The 20,672-nt window shown below is 47.6% G+C and overlaps 1 protein-coding gene across 1 annotated transcript; it reads right to left on the reverse strand.

The window, feature by feature from the left end:
- Window positions 1–1,082: 1,082 nt before the first annotated feature.
- On the reverse strand, window positions 1,083–19,851 carry LOC119710768. The gene is made up of 21 exons (XM_038160167.1): window positions 19,840–19,851; window positions 18,618–18,758; window positions 18,288–18,398; window positions 17,187–17,325; window positions 16,403–16,518; window positions 11,636–11,785; window positions 11,305–11,415; window positions 10,719–10,857; window positions 10,246–10,334; window positions 9,709–9,858; window positions 9,379–9,489; window positions 8,739–8,877; window positions 8,230–8,318; window positions 7,631–7,783; window positions 7,300–7,410; window positions 6,671–6,809; window positions 3,906–4,000; window positions 3,321–3,461; window positions 2,996–3,106; window positions 1,844–1,982; window positions 1,083–1,275 (listed from the first exon to the last, which is right to left on the reverse strand). Exons 1-21 carry the CDS (start codon window positions 19,849–19,851, stop codon window positions 1,187–1,189), a joined length of 2,475 nt encoding a protein of 824 aa, XP_038016095.1. The 3' UTR covers window positions 1,083–1,186.
- Between the last annotated feature and the right edge of the window lie 821 nt (window positions 19,852–20,672).

Raw genomic sequence — 20,672 nt, forward strand, 5'->3', positions numbered from 1 at the left:
CAAAGGGAGATTTCTCCCCTGCAGTCCCCACCCCTTTGGCATTTCCCCTTGGTCAGAAATCACTAAGAGTTCTCTCAGTGCCAAGAAAAGCTCAAAACCATTTCAAAGCTGCCCAGCCTTAAGAGTTTTATGAGAAAGTGATAGGTATACTTACAGGGAACTTCATTTGGATGGCAGGCCAGGCCAGCTCTGCTGCTAATTGATGTGTACTCTTACTTTTTATACATAATATCCCAAAGTTCAATCTGAAAATGGGTTTGCCTTATTGGCAGGTGCCCTGTGTTCACAGAAGCATGACGAGTTTCCTGGGGAAGTGCTCTGATAAGAGGAGGCTTTGATACCTGCCTGATTGAATCCATGGCATACAGGGAGGTGAGAGAAGAGTGCTCACGGTAAGCTCAGTGTATTGAACAGACACTTTTAAAGGAAAAACAATGATCAGAAGCAGAGCAGAGATTCCCAGCAAACTTGCAGTGATGCTTTGTGCCAATGTGCACCTGATGATGGACTAAGGGCTGATTTGAGTATGCCAGAAATGAGGGATGTGGCATGGCTGGTGTGGGTACTGAAGACAGACTTGTGTTCACCTGGATAACCTGGGGCATCCTCCCATTTTTGTTAGAGAAAAGGAAACAATCTTGATCGTAAGGAATTGAGCCACAGGAATCCCAACACTGCCTCATTGTAGGAACAGAACAACTCTGTAAATCCCACAAAGGAGACTCCCCTTCCCCTAAAAAAGGCAAATTCAATGCTTTGCCCTTCTTTCTTTCTGCCTTTTGTGCCACCTGAATCAAGACTCTTAATGTGAGGCATCTTTCCCCAAGCAGGGAAGGAAGGTCCTGCCTGTGAATGCCTCGTTTGTACCACACACACCCTGGGGCTTGCCCAGCTCTTTGTGTCCTGTGTTGAGAGCTGGCAATCAAGAGCATTTGAGGGGCTCAAATGGGGCAGAAGGGAGACAATAAAAATATTTTTGTGGAGGGTTCTTAGCTGAGAAGGAGCAGAGTATTGACAAACAAGGAGTTAATACATAATGAAGGACTTTATTTGAAAGATGTGGTCACCACATCTGTGTCAGCATCTAAATCCCCAAGACCATCTCTAAAAGGAGATGTGAGGGAAGAATTGCATCAGGGTTTGCCTTAGGCAGCAGCTCAGATCCTCTGTTCTTGACTGAAGGTTTTCAGGCCTTGATATTGCCACCACAATAATTCAGCTCCACAAGTTTGAGGACATCAAGAGAGATACATGATCCCTGATTCAGCTGGGGTCCTATACAAACAACATCAAAAAAAAGAAAAAAAAGGATTAAAAAAAGAGGCACTGGCTTAGATGACTTGAAATGCCCTGTGCATTCACTGACAGCCCTGAAATGTGGCACATTGCACTTGCCTTTTCAATCCCATGGAGCCCTTCCAGCTGCCAAAGCAAGCCTAAAGCAAAGCAAGCAGTGAGTACGTGGAGCTTCTGCTAAGCCAGAATGCAACAGCTGGAGCCTGAGCTGTAGAGTGTTTTCCAAAAGAGAACTGGAGACCATCAGCTTGGAGAGAGGCTCAGAACACCTGGATGGTGCCTCAGGACTAACTCCTCTTAGTAAAAGAATTACTTGAATATATTTCAAAAGAATATTGGTTTTGACCTCAATGCAAGAACCTCTGTGATGAAGAAACTGACACTGCATCAGTAGATTTGTACACATCTCCATAGGAGCAGCTGCTCTTCTAGAAGGATGCATGTTTTTGAGTCAATCTCAACAAGAGCAGCAATTGTGCATTGGTCACTCCCCAAGGGAAACCAATGCCAGGTCACTCAGAGACAGAATTCCTTTGCTTGCACTCACCGTGAACTTCATAAGCCATGTAGGTGGTGAGGCCACTGCACATAGAGAAGACATCTGCTCCATAAGACCTGAGGTTGCTGACCAATCCATTGGTGACAAAGGTGATCCTCTTGGTAGGTCTTCCAAGGCCAGCCTGGTTCTAAACAAAAACCAGCATTCAGCAAGCTCAGAGCTGGGATCTGGTTCCTGCTAGGGGTATTCTTTGCTCTGGGAGGATGACTCGGGGCTGGGTGTTGGAGTCCCAAGTGCCTTTAGGGACACCTTTCAGTCTCTGGGAGACTGTGGGACCCTGGCAAGCCCTGAAGGCAGCTCCAAAGGCAGATGTTTCTAAGGCAGCCAAGGTGCAGGGAGCCTGAGGGCAGTGGCAGTGCAAGGAAAGCACAGAAGAGGAGAAGAGGAGCGCGGCCGCTCTGTGGAGCCAGAGCTCCTTCCCAGGCATTTGCTCATTCAGTCACTGCCCTCGCCCCTCAGGGGCACCCGGGCTGTCGGCTGGCAGGAGAAGGCTCCTGATTCCCTTCTGCCCTACAGGTCTTCCTGCTATTTGAGGTGTGGTTTTTTACAGATTCAGTTCTAAGATTTCAAGGGAAGCCAGTGTTTAGCAAAGGTGAATATGCTGAATGCTGAGATCATTTTTGTAATGTCTGTGTTAATGTGAATGGATGAACTAAAACATGCTATAAAGTCCTCTTCAAAAAGTTTGAAAGCTTACTAAAATATTTTTTCTATAAAATAGGAATATTTTTCCTTCATCAATTAGAAAGTCTGAAGAAAAAAATACTTTTCTAGACTTTGAGAATGAGACTTTCTGAAACATACTTAGCAAAGACTCTAAAGTCTGGGTTACTAAGGTAGTATAAAAAGTCAATTGAAAAAATGATTTTAATGATTGTAAAAATAACCTAACTAATCTGGGACTTGGACTCAAAATGAACCTGTACTAAAGGCATCCAAATGAGGATATTGTTATTTTTGAAAGCCTTCAAATGATGTACCTGAAAAAAAGTATTGAAAATATTCATGAAAATAACCATGAAAGTGGCTTTTACTTTACCATTTGGTTGAGAGGGTTTTGAAAACAGCAGTGTTTCAGGCAAAAACAGGAATTTCAAATTCAGTCCAATATTCCAAGCAACTGCTGACTTTGAATCTTACCCTGTTCTCTGAAGCGTATGTGACGAGAGCATCAAAGGTGGGCATCTCATTTCTGTTCATGGTGGAAATGTAGCACGTTCCCTCTTGCACCACTTTGGTTGCAATGATGCCCTGTAAAAAAAACTTACTGAGCACTCACAGTTTGCTTTTCCACCCAAAAAGACGGGATAGACTCTGACTAAAAGGAGTAACAAATGCTGAGAGGTTCTACTCCTAATCTTGGACTCAGGATGGTGAGAACACAGAAATCCTTGTCCCCGGGCCAGCTGTGCCAAGAGCCAGTCTCTCAGGAAAGCTTTGGAAGGATCCCCTCCCTGCCACTCACCGTGTTGTAGTTCCAGATGGTTTTCCAGGAGAACTGCTGGCTCCTTTGCTCGATAATCACCTCACGTGTTTGACTGCTGAGGGTCATGTTTTGGAAAACACAGGCACCAGAGAAATGGCAGTTGTTACCTGTCTGCTGAGACTGAAAAGCCAAGAGAAAGCAGATGTTCAGCCTTTGAAGGGAGACAGTGACGTCCCCAAAGCTTCCCAAAAATCCCTGAACAAATGAAGAAGTGCTGCCCCCTGGGAAGTGCTGGCCCTGCCCTCAGTCCTCTCCAAAGGACCCAGAATCAAGGCTGTGGTGTTGGGCAAAGGCTGTGAGAATCCTTTCTATTAATTCAGTGAATCAGTGCTGCATCTGACAGCTGCCATCTGGTGCCTTTGGAGGATGATGCATGCTAGAGCACTGGCCTGAGTAAATCCACACTTCAGGTCCTGAACAGAAACCCCTGCTGACCCCTGCTCTGATCCAGCATCTGCACCCTCAGGCAGGAACCTCTCAAAAGAGGAGATGCCAGTCTAGAAGGGCATCACGGTTGGCTTTGAGCCCCCCAAATTGGTTCAAGAAAGGCTAAGGTTTTCTCACCTGTCCATTGCCATGGAAATTTCCAGTGCAGTACCTCAGATCCACAACTCCCAGGACATCGAGGGTAATGCATGATCCCAGATTCACCTGGGGTCCTTGCACACCTGGAAAAGAAAAGAAAAACCACCATGAGGTGTTGCCTTAGACCTTGGCTGCCTTTCTACAGGAGGGTGGTGGTGTTGCTCAGAGCCAACGAGGTTCAGAAGAATTGCTGCTCTGGGAATGTTTGAGCTGTGCTGGGACAGATTCTCTTGGAGTCCCCAAGGAGCACTGGCTCTGTGGCTCAGGCAGGAATGCTCACAAAGACCTGCCCTTAAACACCCTTTGGGGATTTCCTGTGCAGAAATCGGGGCTCTATTGCACTTTGTCCTGACAGTCCCAATGGCTGGGCATTGCATGGTGAGGCTGCTGCCAGCTCATGGGCCCAGACTCATTAAGATTCCTGGAAAGGAGCTGTAAGGTTTGGTTTGGGTCATTTATGGGGACTGTGACACCACCCTGTTCCAACCCTGATGTGCTAAGATGTTGAACCCTTTGTGCAAGTGCTGAAGCCCCTGGATTCTGCCTGACTCAAGGTGGCAGAGCAGCAATTGTGCATTGGTGATGCCTCAGGAGGGAAAAATGCCAGGTCAGAGACAGAATTCCTTTGCTTGCACTCACCATGAACTTCATAAGCCATGTAGGTGGTGAGTCCACTGCACATAGAGAAGACATCTGATCCATAAGAGCTGAGGTTGTTCACCAATGCACTGGCAACAAAGGTGATCTTCTTGGTAGGTCTTCCAAAACCGATCTGATTCTAAACAAGAAATCACAGCAACCAGCAAGATAAGTGTCAGGAGCTGCTTCCTGCTAGGCACATTCCCTAGGGGAAAGGCTGTGGAATAGGGAGATGCTCCCTCACCCCCAAAAGGAAAAGCAAGTCTGGCCAAGAGCATCTGCAACACCAAGTTCTGAGCTGACCACTGCTGTTTGGTAATGAATAGTCTCTGAAGGACTTTGAGATCTTGGCATGCCAAGAGAATGAAGGCCCTTGAAGGGCTCCTCAGAGAAAGGCTGTGCCCAGCAAACTGCAGAGCTCAACATCCTCTGGGTAAGTGGAGATGAGGAAGGGAATGGTGCAGCCCCCTTTCTTCTTTCAGCAAAGCATTCCTCTGAAAAAATACAAAGCCCCACTAGTGTTGAGAGAAAGAGAATCCTGCCACTTGTGGCAACATTCTCCTGTCCAGAAGGAAAAAGCACATGAAAAATTGGGCTAATGAACTCCAGAGTCAGGAATCTGCTACACCTTGTGAACCTTACCCTGCTCTCTTGTGCCAGGCGGGCCAGGTTATCAAAGCGGGGCATCTCATTTCTGTTCATGATGGAAATGTAGCAGGCGTTCTGCTGAGTGACTTTGGTTGCAATGACACCCTGTAAAAGAAAATCATTCAGCACTCTCACTTCAGTCTTTCAAGACGTGGGATTGTAAAAACACTTTCTTAAAAGCAGAATGAGTGCAGAAAGGTCCTACTTGAAATTGTGCACTCAATGTGGTCAGAATAAAGGAGCAATCACAATCCCTGGGCCAGCTGTACAAGCAGCCAGACTCCATGGATGCTTTGTGAAGGAGCCCCCTGCGTGGCACTCACCGTGTTGTAGTTCCAGATGGTTTTCCAGGACCCGCTGTAGCTCCTTTGCTCAATGACGGCCACACGCCATTGCCTGTGGATGGTCACAACTTGGGACTGGCCACCAATGATGACCTGTGTGTCATTGAAGATGCCACCTGGAATCTGCTGAGTCTGAAAAGCCAAGGGAAAGAAGAAATTTCGCCTTTGAAGAAAGAGACTCTGATGTCCCCAAATTTAAAAAAAAAATCCCTGCAACAGTGGAAGAAGTGCTGCCCCCTTGGAAGTGCCATCCCTGCCCTCAGTCTCTTCCTAAGGACCCAGAATCAAGGCTGTGGTGTTGGGCAAATGCTATAAGAATTATTTTCAGCCTTCAGTGAATCACTGCTGTGTCTGAGAGCTCCCATCTGCTGCCTTTGGAGGTTGATGAGTGCATTAGGACTGGCCACAGTTAATCTATGCTCAAAGTCCTGGATGGAAACATCTCCTGACCCATTTTTCTGTTTCAGCATCTGCACCCTTAGGCAGGAACCTCCCAAAAGAGAGAAGATGCCAGGGAAGGAGGGCATCAAGGTTGGCTTTGGGCAGCAGCTTTGAAGCCCCCCACCCCCCATTAGATTGGAGACAGGTAAGGGTAAGATTTTCTCACCTGTCCATTGCCATTGCCAGTGCAGTACTTCAGATCCACGACTCTCAGGACATTCAGGGTAATGCACGATCCCAGATTCACCTGGGGACCTTGGAAAGCAAGAAAGGATGAAAGAAAGCCCCATATGAGCTGATTTGTAAGACCTTGGCTGCCATTCAAATCATCAGTCAGCTCGGACCTGAAGGACAGTGGTTCTTAGGGTGACACTTTTACTTGGCTGGGCATTACAGGGCAGCTCAGTTTGAGCTGAAATGCTCTGGGCCCCACATTTAAACCTCCTTAAGCTTCCTGGAAAGGAGCTGTAAGGGTTTCCTTTGGGTCATTTATGGGGACTGTGACCCCACCATGTTCCAGTCCTGATCTGCAGAGATGTTGTTTGTACAACTGCTGAAGCCCCTGGATTCTGCCTGACTCAAGGTGGCAGAGCAGCAATTGTGCATTGGTCATTCCCCAAGGGAAACCAATGCCAGGTCACTCAGAGACAGAATTCCTTTGCTTGCACTCACCGTGAACTTCATAAGCCATGTAGGTGGTGAGGCCACTGCACATAGAGAAGACATCTGCTCCATAAGACCTGAGGTTGCTGACCAATCCATTGGTGACAAAGGTGATCTTCTTGGTAGGTCTTCCAAGACCAAACTGGTTCTACAGAACAAACACTAGCATTCAGCAAGATCAGGGCTGGGATCTGGTTCCTGCTAGGCACATTCCCCAGCAGGAATAGGGAGATGTTCTCTCGCACCCCATAGGGAAAGGGAGTCTGGCCAAGAGCATCTGCAACACCAAGTTCTGAGCTGGCCACTGCAGTCTGATACTAAAATGTCTGTCAAGATCCTTGAGATCTTGGCATGCCAAAAGAATTAAGGCCCTTGAATGGCTCCAAAGAGCAAGGATTTGCCCAGGAAGCTGCAGAGCTCAATAATCTCAGACAATGTGGAACTTGGGGATGGAATATTGCAGCCAATTTCTTCTTTCAGCAAGGCATTGCTATGAAAAATTCCCGAGCCCCACTAGTGGTGAGAAAGAAAATCCTGCCACTTTTGAAAGTCTTTTCCTCTCCTGCAGATACAGCCACATGAAAATATGTCCCAATGAATTCCAGTGTTAGGACTATGCTACCCTTTGTGAACCTTACCCTGCTCTCTTGTGCCAGGCGGGCCAGGTTATTGAAGCTGGGCATCTCATTTCTGTTCATGATGGAAATGTAGCAGGTGTTCTGCTGAGTGACTTTGGTTGCAATGACACCCTGAAAAATAAAGTTAAGGAGAGCTCACTCTTCAGTCTTTTAAGTGTTGCAATTATAGAAAACCCTTTGTTAAAACAGAACCAAATTCCGTGAGTTCCTACCCCAAATTGTGCACTCCACGAGGTCAGAATACGACAACAAGCCCTGTCCCCTGGGCCAGCTCTACCTGCAGCCAGTGTCCTCATACGCTTTGGGGAGGAGCCCCCTCCCTGGCACTCACCGTGTTGTAGTTCCAGATGGTTTTCCAGGACCCAATGCCAGCCTTTTTCTCAATGATTGCCACATGCCATTGCCTGTGGATGGTCACAACTTGGGACTGGCCACCAATGATGACTTGTGTGTTGTTGAAGTTGCCACCTGGAATCTGCTGAGACTAAAAGCCAAGGGAAAGAAGACATTTCATCTTTGAACAGAGACACTGATGTCCCCAAAGCGTCTGAAAAATCCCTGCTACAGTGGAAGAAGTGCTGCCCCCCTGGAAGGGCCGGCCCTGCCCTCAGTCTTTTCCAAAGGACCCAGAATCAATGCTGTGGCAGTGGGCAAAGGCCGTGAGAATTCTTTTCATTGATTCAGTGAATCATTGCTGCATCTGACAGCTGTTGTCCGCTGCATTAAGAAATAGATGAATGCATTCCATGCTCAAAGTCCCAGACAGAATCCTGTCCTGACCCATTTTTCTGTTTCAGCATCTGCACCCTCAGGCAGGAACCTCTCAAAAGAGGAGATGCCAGGGAAGGAGGGCATCAGGGTTGGCTTTGGGCAGCAGCTCAGGTTCTCCCCCCATTAGGTTGAAGACAGGTAAGGGTAAGGTTTTCTCACCTGTCCATTGCCATTGCCAGTGCAGTACTTCAGATCCACGACCCTCAGGACATCCAGGGTAATGCACGATCCCAGATTCACCTGGGGTCCTTGGAAACAAGAAAGGAGGAAACAAAACCCCATGAGCCACTGCCTGAGACCTTGGCTGCCATTCAAATCATCAGTCAGCTCGGACCTGAAGGACAGCGGTTCTTAGGGTGACACTTTTACTTGGCTGGGCATTACAGGGCAGATCAGTTTGAATTGAAATGCTCTGGGCCCCACATTTAAACCTCCTAAAGCTTCCTGGAAAGGAGCTGTAAGGGTTTCCTTTGGGTCATTTATGGTGGATGTGACCCTCACCCTGTTCCAGTCCTGATCTGCAGAGATGTTGAACCCATTGTACAGCTGCTGAAGCCCCTGGATTCTGCCTGACTCAAGGTGGCAGAGCAGCAATTGTGCATTGGTCATTCCCCAAGGGAAACAAATGCCAGGTCACTCAGAGACAGAATTCCTTTGCTTGCACTCACCGTGAACTTCATAAGCCATGTAGGTGGTGAGGCCACTGCACATAGAGAAGACATCTGCTCCATAAGACCTGAGGTTGCTGACCAATCCATTGGTGACAAAGGTGATCTTCTTGGTAGGTCTTCCAAGACCAAACTGGTTCTAAAGAACAAACACCAGCAATCAGGCAGGTCAGGGCTGGGATCTGGTTCCTGCTAGGCACATTCCCTAGGGGAAAGGCTGTGGAATAGGGAGACGCTCTCTGACACCCAAAGGGAAAGGGAGTCTGGCCAAGAGAATCTGCAACACCAAGTTCTGAGCTGGCCACTGCAGTTTGGTAATGAATAGTCTGCGTAGGACTTTGAGATCTTGGCATGCCAAGAGAATGAAGGCCCTTGAAGGGCTCCTCAGAGAAAGGATGTGCCAAGCAAACTGCAGAGCTCAGCATCCTCTGAGTAAGTGGAGATGAGGAAGGGAATGGTGCAGACCTATTCATATTTCAGCAAGGCATTCCCCTGAAAAATTCCTGAGCCCCACTAGTGTTGAGAGAAAGAGAATCCTGCCACTTGTGGCAACATTCTCCTGTCCAGAAGGGAAAATCACATGAAAAATTGGGCCAATGAACTCCAGAGTCAGGAATCTGCTACTCCTTGTGAACCTTACCCTGCTCTCTTGTGCCAGGCGGGCCAGGTTATTGAAGCTGGGCATCTCATTTCTGTTCATGATGGAAATGTAGCAGGTGTTCTGCTGAGTGACTTTGGTTGCAATGACACCCTGAAAAATAAAGTTATTAAGAAATTAAACTTCAATCTTTCAAGCCTTGGATTTGGAGAAAACCCTTTGTTAAAATAGAACCAAATTCCGTGAGTTCCTACCCCAAATTGTGATCTCAACAAGGTTAGAATAAGACAACAAGACCTATCCTATGGACAGCCCTACCTGCAGCCAGTGTCCTGATACGCTTTGTGAGCAAGCCCCCTCCCTGGCGCTCACCGTGTTGTAGTTCCAGATGGTTTTCCAGGACCCAATGCCAGCCTTTTTCTCAATGATTGCCACATGCCATTGCCTGTTGATGGTCACAATTTGGGACTGGCCACCAATGATGACTTGTGTGTTGCCCTCACCACCGGGAATCTGCTGAGACTGAAAAGCCAAGGGGAAGAAGGTATTTAATCTTTGAACAGAGACAGTGAAGTCCCCAAAGCATCTGAAAAATCCCTGCTTCAATTTAAGAATTGCTGCCCCCTAGGAAGTGCAAGCCCTGCCCTGAGTCTTTTCTAAAGCACCCAAAATCAAGGCTGTGACAGTGGGAAAAGGCTGTAAGGAGGACTGGCCAGAGTAATCTATGCTCAAAGTCCTGGATGGAAACATCTCCTGACCCACTGCTCTGTTTCAGCATCTGTACCCTCAGGCAGGAACCTCTCAAAAGAGAGAAGATGCCCGGCAAGAAGGGCATCAGGGTTGGCTTTGGGCAGCAGCTTTGAAGCCCCCCACCCCCCATTAGATTGAAGAAAGGTAAGGTTTTCTCACCTGTCCATTGCCATTGCCAGTGCAGTACTTCAGATCCACGACCCTCAGGACATGGAGGGTAATGCATGATCCCAGATTCACCTGGGGTCCTTGGAAAGCAAGAAAGGAAGAAACAAAACCCCATGAGCCACTGCCTAAGACCTTGGCTGCCATTTTCTTAGGGTGAGACTTTTACTTGGCTGGGCATTACAGGGCAGCTCAGTTTGAGCTGAAATGCTCTGGGCCCCACATTTAAACCTCCTTAAGCTTCCTGGAAAGGAGCTGTAAGGGTTTCCTTTGGGTCATTTATGGTGGATGTGACCCCACCCTGTTCCAGTCCTGATCTGCAGAGATGTTGAACCCTTTGTACAGCTGCTGAAGCCCCTGGATTCTGCCTGACTCAAGGTGGCAGAGCAGCAATTGTGCATTGGTCATTCCCCAAGGGAAACAAATGCCAGGTCACTCAGAGACAGAATTCCTTTGCTTGCACTCACCGTGAACTTCATAAGCCATGTAGGTGGTGAGGCCACTGCACATAGAGAAGACATCTGCTCCATAAGACCTGAGGTTGCTGACCAATCCATTGGTGACAAAGGTGATCTTCTTGGTAGGTCTTCCAAGACCAAACTGGTTCTAAAGAACAAACACCAGCAATCAGGCAGGTCAGGCCTGGGATCTGGTTCCTGCTATGCACATTCCCAAGGAGTCTGGCCAAGAGCATCTGCAACACCAAGTTCTGAGCTGGCCAATGCAGTTTGGTAATGAATAGTCTTTGAAGGACTTTCAGATCTTGGCATGCCAAGAGAAAGAAAGCCCTTGAAGGGCTCCTCAGAGAAAGGTTTTGCCCAGCATACTGCAGAGCTCAGCATCCTCAGAGAAAGTGGAGGAAAGAAATCGTGCAGCCCCCTTTCTTTTTTCAGCAAGCCATTCCTCTGAAAAAGTCTCAAACCTCACTAGTGTTGAAAGAAAATAAATCCTGCCACATGTGACAACATCATCCAATCCAGAAGGAAAAAGCACACGAAGAAACAGATCAATGAACTCAAGAGTCACAAATCTGCTACTCATCTGGAACCTTACCCTGCTCTCTTGTGCCAGGCGGGCCAGGTTATTGAAGCTGGGCATCTCATTTCTGTTCATGATGGAAATGTAGCAGGCGTTCTGCTGAGTGACTTTGGTTGCAATGACACCCTGTAAAATAAAATTAAGGAGAGCTTGCTCTTCAGTCTTTCAAGCCTTGGATTTGGAGAAAACCCTTTGTTAAAACAGAACCAAATTCCATGAGTTCCTACCCCAAATTGTGCACTCCACGAGGTCAGAATAAGACAACAAGCCCTGTCCCCTGGGCCAGCTCTACCTGCAGCCAGTGTCCTCATACGCTTTGTGAGCAAGCCCCCTCCCTGGCGCTCACCGTGTTGTAGTTCCAGATGGTTTTCCAGGACCCAATGCCAGCCTTTTTCTCAATGATTGCCACATGCCATTGCCTGTTGATGGTCACAACTTGGGACTGGCCACCAATGATGACTTGTGTGTTGCCCTCACCACCGGGAATCTGCTGAGACTAAAAAGCCAAGGGGAAGAAGACATTTCATCTTTGAGTAGAGACAGTGAAGTCCCCAAAGCATCTTAAAAATCCCTGCTAAAAGCAAAGGAGTGCTGGCCCCCAGAAAGTGCTGCCCCCAGGACTGCCCTCAGTCTTTTCCAAAGGACCCAGAATCAAGGCTTTGTTGTTGGGCAACAGCTGAAAGGAGGACTGGCCACAGTTCATCTGTGCTCAGAGTCCCAGATGAAAACCTGTCCTGAGCCATTTTTCTGTTTCAGCATCTGCACCCTCAGGCAGGAACCTCTCAAAAGAGGAGATGCCAGGGAAGGAGGGCATCAGGGTTGGCTTTGGGAAGCAGCTCAGGTTCTCCCCCCATTAGGTTGAAGACAGGTAAGGGTAAGGTTTTCTCACCTGTCCATTGCCACTGCCAGTGCAGTACTTCAGATCCACGACCCTCAGGACATCCAGGGTAATGCATGATCCCAGGTTCACCTGGGGTCCTTGGAAACAAGAAAGGAAGAAACAAAACCCTGTGAGCCACTGCCTGAGACCTTGGCTGCCATTCAAATCATCAGTCAGCTCGGACCTGAAGGACAGCTGGCGACACTTAGGGTAACATTTTTATTGACTGGGCATTACAGAGGAGCCCAGTGTCAGCTGAAACCCTCAGTGCCAGAAATTAAGCCTCCTTAAGCTTCCTGGAAAGGAGCTGTAAGGGTTTCCTTTGGGTCATTTATGGGGACTGTGACCCCACCCTGTTCCAGCCCTGATCTGCAGAGATGTTGAACCCTTTGTACAGCTGCTGAAGCCCCTGGATTCTGCCTGACTCAAGGTGGCAGAGCAGCAATTGTGCATTGGTCATTCCCCAAGGGAAACAAATGCCAGGTCACTCAGAGACAGAATTCCTTTGCTTGCACTCACCGTGAACTTCATAAGCCATGTAGGTGGTGAGGCCACTGCACATAGAGAAGACATCTGCTCCATAAGACCTGAGGTTGCTGACCAATCCATTGGTGACAAAGGTGATCTTCTTGGTAGGTCTTCCAAGACCAAACTGGTTCTACAGAACAAACACCAGCATTCAGCAGGATCAGGGCTGGGATCTGGTTCCTGCTAGGCACATTCCCTAGCAGGAATAGGGAGATGTTCTCTCGCACCCCATAGGGAAAGGGAGTCTGGCCAAGAGCAGCAGCCATGCAAAGGTCTGAGCTGACCAATGCAGTTTGGAATTGAAAAGCCTGCAAAGGACTTTAAGGTCCTGGCATGCCAAAAGAATGAAAACCCTCAAAGAGCTGCGCAGAGCAAGTGTTTTCGGAATGCTGTCGAGCTCAAGATTCTCAGGGAAATCAGAACTCGGAAAGGGAATGTGCAACCCTTTTCCTACTTCAGCAAAGCATTCCTATGGAAAATTCCCAAGCCCCACTACTGTTCAGAGAAAGAAAATCCTGCCACTTGTGACAATAGTGTCCTGACCAGAAGGAGAAAGCACATTAACAAATGTGTCAATGAACTCCAGGGTCAGGACTATGGTGCTCCTTGGGAACCTTACCCTGCTCTCTTGTGCCAGGCGGGCCAGGTTATTGAAGCTGGGCATCTCATTTCTGTTCATGATGGAAATGTAGCAGGTGTTCTGCTGAGTGACTTTGGTTGCAATGACACCCTGTGAAATGAAATAATTGAGTACTTGCACTTCATTCTTTCAAGCCTTGGGATAGAAAAACCCCTTTGTTAAAAGAGGTATGAGTGCTGGGATTACTTACCTGAAATTTTGTATTCAACAAGGTCAGAATAAGAAAACAAGCCCTGTCCCACGGCCAGCTGTACCTGCAGCCAGTGTCCTCATACATTTTGTGAACAAGCCCTCTCCCTGGCACTCACCGTGTTGTAGTTCCAGATGGTTTTCCAGGACCCGCTGAAGCTCCTTTGCTCAATGATTGCCACGCGCCATTGCCTGTTGATGGTCACAACTTGGGACTGGCCACCGATGATGACTTGTGTGTTGTTGAAGATGCTGCCTTGTGTGTCATTGAAGATGCCACCTGGAATCTGCTGAGACTGAAAAGCCAAGGGAAAGAAGACATTTAATCTCTAAAGAGAGACATTGATGTCCCCAAAGCATGTGAAAAATCCCTGCTACAATGGAAGAAGTGCTGCCCCCTGGGAAGTGCAAGCCCTGCCCTCAGTCTTTTCCTAAGGACCCAGAATCAAATCAGTGGCAGTGGGAAAAGGCTGTAAGAATTATTTTCAGCATTCAGTGAATCAGTGCTGCATCTGACAGCTGCCATCTGGTGCCTTTTGGAGGTCGATGCATGCTAGAGCACTGGCCACAGCTAATCCTTGCTCCAAGTCCTGGATGGAAACCTGTCCTGAGCCATTGCTCTTTTTCAGCATCTGTAACCTCAAGCAGGAACCTCCCAAAAGAGAAGATGCCAGGCAAGAAGAGCATCAGGGTTGGCTTTGGGCAGCAGGTTTGAAGCCCCCCCCCCCCCCCCCATTATGTTGAAGAAAGGTAAGGGTAAGGTTTTCTCACCTGTCCATTGCCGTTGCCAGTGCAGTACTTCAGATCCACGACCCTCAGGACATCCAGGGCAATGCATGATCCCAGATTCACCTGGGGTCCTTGGAAAGCAAGAAAGGAAGAAACAAAACCCCATGAGCCACTGCCTGAGACCTTGGCTGCCATTCAAATCATCAGTCAGCTCGGACCTGAAGGACAGTGGTTCTTAGGGTGACACTTTTACTCGGCTGGGCATTACAGGGCAGCTCAGTTTGAGCTGAAATGCTCTGGGCCCCACATTTAAACCTCCTTAAGCTTCCTGGAAAAGAGCTGTAAGGGTTTCCTTTGGGTCATTTATGGGGACTGTGACCCCACCCTGTTCCAGTCCTGATCTGCAGAGATGTTGAGCCCTTTGTACAACTGCTGAAGCCCCTGGATTCTGCCTGACTCAAGGTGGCAGAGCAGCAATTGTGCATTGGTCATTCCCCAAGGGAAACAAATGCCAGGTCACTCAGAGACAGAATTCCTTTGCTTGCACTCACCGTGAACTTCATAAGCCATGTAGGTGGTGAGGCCACTGCACATAGAGAAGACATCTGCTCCATAAGACCTGAGGTTGCTGACCAATCCATTGGTGACAAAGGTGATCTTCTTGGTAGGTCTTCCAAGACCAAACTGGTTCTAAAGAACAAACACCAGCATTCAGCAAGATCAGGGCTGGGATCTGGTTCCTGCTAGGCACATTCCCTAGCAGGAATAGGGAGATGTTCTCTCGCACCCCATAGGGAAAGGGAGTCTGGCCAAGAGCAGCAGCCATGCAAAGGTCTGAGCTGACCAATGCAGTTTGGAATTGAAAAGCCTGCAAAGGACTTTAAGGTCCTGGCATGCCAAAAGAATGAAAACCCTCAAAGAGCTGCTCAGAGCAAGTGTTTTCGGAATGCTGTCGAGCTCAAGATTCTCAGGGAAATCAGAACTCGGAAAGGGAATGTGCAACCCTTTTCCTCCTTCAGCAAAACATTCCTATGGAAAATTCCCAAGCCCCACTACTGTTCAGAGAAAGAAAATCCTGCCACTTGTGACAATAGTGTCCTGACCAGAAGGAGAAAGCACATTAACAAATGTGTCAATGAACTCCAGGGTCAGGACTATGGTGCTCCTTGGGAACCTTACCCTGCTCTCTTGTGCCAGGCGGGCCAGATTATTGAAGCTGGGCATCTCATTTCTGTTCATGATGGAAATGTAGCAGGTGTTCTGCTGAGTGACTTTGGTTGCAATGACACCCTGTGAAAGGAAATAATTGAGCACTTGCACTTCATTCTTTCAAGCCTTGGGATAGAAAAACCCCTTTGTTAAAAGAGGTATGAGTGCTGGGATTACTTACCTGCAATTTTGTATTCAACGAAGTCAGAATAAGAAAACAAGCCCCGTCCCACGGCCAGCTGTACCTGCAGCCAGTGTCCTCATACATTTTGTGAACAAGCCCTCTCCCTGGCACTCACCGTGTTGTAGTTCCAGATGGTTTTCCAGGACCCGCTGAAGCTCCTTTGCTCAATGATGGCCACGCGCCATTGCCTGTTGATGGTCACAACTTGGGACTGGCCACCGATGATGACTTGTGTGTTGTTGAAGATGCTGCCTTGTGTGTCATTGAAGATGCCACCTGGAATCTGCTGAGACTGAAAAGCCAAGGGAAAGAAGACATTTTGCCTTTGAAGTGAGTCAGTGATTTCCCCAAATCTTCTGAAAAATCCCTGCTACATTGGAGGAAGTGCTGCCCCCTGGAAGTCTCAGTTTTTTCCAAAGGACCCAGAATCAAGGCTGTGGCAGTGGGCAGAGGCTATAAGAATTCTTTTCATGGATTCAGTGATTGAAGCCGAATCTGACAGCTGCCATTTGACGGCTTTAAATGTTGATGCATTCTAGAGCCCTGGCCATAGTGAATCCACGCTCAAGGGCTTGGATCAAAAATCGAAATCTCTGCTCACCAATTGCTCTCTTTCAGCATCTGCACCCTCAAGCAGGAACCTCTCAAAAGGGAAGATGCCAGGCAAGAAGGGAAGAAGGGCATCAAGGTTGGCTTTGGGCAAGAGCTCTTGAGCCCCCAACATTTGATACATGAAAAGGGAAGGTTTTCTCACCGGGATATTGCCATTCCAATTGCCATTTCCATTGCCAGTGCAATACTTCAGCTCCACAATTCTCAGGACATCCAGGGTAATGCATGATCCCAGATTCACCTGGGGTCCCTGGAAAGCTGGAAAAGACAAAATGCCATGAGCTGATGCCTAAGATCTTGGCTGCCTTTCTACAGAAGCGTGGTGGTGTTGCTCAGAGCCAGCCAGGTTCTGAAGATTTGCTGCTCTGGGAATGTTTGAGCTGTGCTGGGGACAGATTCTCTTGGAGTCCCCAAGGAGCACTGGCTCTGTGGCTCAGGCAGGAATGCTCACAAAGTCCTGCCCTTGAACACCCTTTGGGGATTTCCTGTGCAGAAATCGGGTCTGTAAAGTTACAGGCGAGGAAGCCACTTGATTTAGTGTTGCGAAGCACAAGGTTTTGGTGTCTACTTGGGTCAACTCAGCAAGTGCTGACCTGAAGGACAGCAGTTCTTAGGACAACCCTTCTTCTTGACTGAGTGTTTCAGGCCAGTGCAGGGTGAGCCAAAACACTCTGGGCCCAAATTTAAGACCCATTAATCTTGCCAGAGAGGAGCTGTCAGGGTTTGGTTTGGGTCATTTATGGGGGCTGTGACCCCACCCTGTTCCAGTCTCAATCTGATGAGGTGCTGAACCCTTTGGGCAACTGCTGCCACTGCTTGGTTTCTGTCTGGCCCAAAGTGGAAGAGCAGCAATTGTGCCTTAGTCATGGCCCAGGAGAGAAAAAGGCCAGGTCAGTAACACTCGGAATTCCCATGCTTGCACTCACTGTTAACTTCGGTAGCCATGTAGGTGGTGAGTCCGCTGCACATAGCTGTGATGTCTATTCCGTAGGAGCTGAGGTTGCTGACCAATCCATTGGTGACAAAGGTGATCTCCTTGGAAGGTCTTCCAAGGCCAACCTGGTTCTAAAGAACAAATTAAAGCATTCATCAAGATCAGGCCAGGAGCTAGCCCTATTCCTCGGTCTGGGAGGATGACTCGGGGCTGGGTGTTGGAGTCCCAAGTGCCTTTAGGGACACCTTTCAATCTCTGGGAGACTGTGCGACACTGGCAAGCCCTGAAGGCAGCTCCAAAGGCAGATGTTTCTAAGGCAGCCAAGGTGCAGGGAGCCTGAGGGCAGTGGCAGTGCAAGGAAAGCACAGGAGAAGAGGAGAAGAGGAGCGCAGCCGCTCTGTGGAGCCAGAGCTCCTTCCCAGGCATTTGCTCAGTCACTGCCCTCGCCCCTCAGGGGCACCCGGGCTGTCGGCTGGCAGGAGAAGGCTCCTGATTCCCTTCTGCCCTACAGGTCTTCCTGCTATTTGAGGTGTGGTTTTTTTTTTACAGACTCAGTTCTAAGATTTCAAGGGAAGCCAGTGTTTAGCAAAGGTGAATATGCTGAATGCTGAGATCATTTTTTTAATGTTTTTGCTAGTGTAGATGGCTGAACTAAGGAAACATCATGCATCATTTTCTTCAAAATATTTGAAAGCTTACTAAAGATTTTCTCTGTAATACTGCAATATTTGTCCTTTATCAATTAGAAAGTCTGAAGAAAATTTTTTTTATACTTTGAGAATGTGAAATTATGAAACACAGTGAAATATGTAAACAGCAGATACTAAGACAGTAAAGAAAGAGTCAATTGTATAATATAAATATTGTAACTAATCTGGGACTTGGGCTCAATATGATGAACCTCCATTAAAGGCTTTTGAATGAGGATATTGATGTTTTTGAATGTTTACAAATAATGTAATTGAAAAACATTACCAAAAGTATCACCAATAAAATGTCTTATTATGTATCCGTTGATTAAGAAAGTTTGGAAAATAGCAGTGTCTCAGACAAAAAATGAATATCAACTACATTAAAACATTTTGAATCTTACCCCATTCTGTGAAGCCAGGTGGGCCAGATTCTCAAAGCTGGGCATCTCATTTCTGTTCATGACAGAAATGTAGCAGGTGTTCTGTTGCACCAGTTTGGTTGCAATGATACCCTGTAAGAAAAAGTTATTAACCACTCGCAATTCAGCTTTTTAAGCCTTGGGACTGGAAAAAAACCTTTGTTAAAACAGGAACAAATGCCAAGGGTTGCTGCCCCAAATCATGGTCTCCAGATGGTCAGAAGAAGGAAACAATCCCCATCCCTGGGCCAGCTCTACCACGAGCCAGTCTCCTCATACTGTTTGTGAACAAGCCTCCTCCCTGCCACTCACCATGTTGTAGTTCCAGATGGTTTTCCATGAGAACTGGTTGCTCCTTTGTTCAATAACCACCACACGTGTCAGACTGCTGAGAGTCAGGTTTTGGAAAACACCACCAACAGAGACCTGGCAGTTGTTATCTGACTGCTGAGACTGAAAAGCCAAGGGAAAGAAGATGTTTAGCCTTTGAAGGGAGGCACTGAGGCCCCCACAGTGTCAGAAGAATCCCTGCTACATTGGAAGGGCTGCTCCCTGGTATGTACCATCACAATCCATGATTGGCCACTAGTGATGGGGACCTTGGTCTCTACTCCAAGGATGACTTGCTGGTTTTTAATTTTTTGCTGAGACTTAATTAAAAAATGAGGCATTTTCAGATTTTCAAGCTAGTCAGTGATCTCCAAAAATTTTTACAAAAATCTTTGCTAGACTAGAATAAGTTCTACCACATAGAGAGTGCCAGAGTTTCACCTGTTGGGGAAGATTTCAATTTGTTTTCTCCAAAGGGGTGGTGAAAGCAAAAGGAGATCTCATAAAGCAGGGAACATAGAAAGAGCAGCATTGTGGAATTGTTCATTTGTACTCACGTAATCAGCAAGGGCTGGAGTCAGGACGAGTCCAAGAAGGACTGCAGTCCATATCTGAAATGAAAATCAAATACAAAAGTGTAACTGCAGCTCTGGCTGACAAATCTGGTCATCAGAGTCCTCCTTTTCTTTTCCTAATCTGATGTTCAAGGGTCCTCCTTGGATCCTTGTTTTGCTTTCAGCCTGGGGTTGCAGCAGTTCCCCCAAAGGGAGGGACCCTTGCTTTGAGCACCCAGGGTGCTCAGAGCAGACACATCCAACACTTGCTCCTTCAAGAGCTGAGCCTCAAGCTGTTGCTCAGAGCTCTGCAGGCACACACAGGTGTTTTACAAGAGTGAGGAGAAAGCTTTTCCATGTCTTCTGCTCTGGCCTTACAGGCAAGGGCTTGATGCACTAGTGCAGCGCTCCCGTGGTGCAAAAGCACTGACAATCATGGGCATGGATGAGGCTCCCTGTTTTCTGAATAGTGTACAGCCAAGCCATGAAGAAACCCTCAGCTCCTCTGGGGAACAGGGGCTGAGCTGCTCCTTCTGGAGGAGCACAATGTCCCCAGAGAAAGCCTGAGTGCTGCAGAGAGGCAGAAGCCCTTCTGAGAGACAAAGGACTCAAAGTTTCAGTTCCTAAGGAAGAAAAGCATGCATACTTACAGGGAGATGCATCCTGACTGCAGAGCTGATGCTGCTGCAAGTAGGAAGAACAATGTGAACCCTCCACCTTTTATATGTTCTCAGAATTAGGTGTGGAAGGGCTGAATGCTGCAATAAAATTATTTTGTGATTTGTATCCCTGCTGCTTTTCACTGAAAATTATTTCCTGCTGTAACTACTTAACAAATATGGGGATTGTACTTCTGCAAATTTGACCCAATAATTATCAGATAAAGCTCCATTTCTAGTAAAAAATTAAATATGCTTTGTAGTAACTTTCTGACATGTACTAATTACTTCTGAAACTTTACATCAAACTTACGATCAGAGGTAGCCATGACTTTAGGCAAACAAAAAAACCCGCTTTCAATTAGTCTGAATAAATAAAAGCCTTTCCACTTTCCAAAATGCACTTTATGTTCTTTGTAACCATAGAACCCACAAAAATACACGCCCCAAGTACAACACGGCCACTGAAAACTGTTTTACACGAATCACAAGAATTATCAAGTCCAACTCCTGGGCCTGCACAAGAACAATCCCTAGGAGTCCCACCTGAGATCATTGTCCAAACACTCCTTGAGCTCCATCCAGCTTGGTCCTGTGACAGCTTTTCTGGGGAGCCTGTTCCAGCTCCCAAGCACCCTCTGGGTGAAGAACCTTTTCCTAATATCCGACCTAAACCTCCCCTGACCCAGCTCCAGCCATTCCCTTGGGTTGTGTCACTGATTATGGACAGCAGAGGTGGGAGAGCTGCTTCTCCATCGCCCCTCGAGAGGATATTGAAGAGCTCCATCTCCCCTCGGTCTCCTCAGGCTGAACACACCAGATAC

The sequence above is a fragment of the Motacilla alba genome, chromosome 22 (genome assembly GCF_015832195.1).
Source record: "Motacilla alba alba isolate MOTALB_02 chromosome 22, Motacilla_alba_V1.0_pri, whole genome shotgun sequence".
Taxonomy (NCBI): domain Eukaryota; kingdom Metazoa; phylum Chordata; class Aves; order Passeriformes; family Motacillidae; genus Motacilla; species Motacilla alba.

Coding starts and splice junctions, on each gene's coding strand:
- LOC119710768 (XM_038160167.1), bottom strand. Junction 11,786..16,402: donor ATTGGAATGGCAATATCCCG/GTGAGAAAACCT, acceptor TTGGCTTTTTAG/TCTCAGCAGATTCCCGGTGG. Junction 1,276..1,843: donor CATGGCTTATGAAGTTCACG/GTGAGTGCAAGC, acceptor TTGTTTGTATAG/GACCCCAGCTGAATCAGGGA.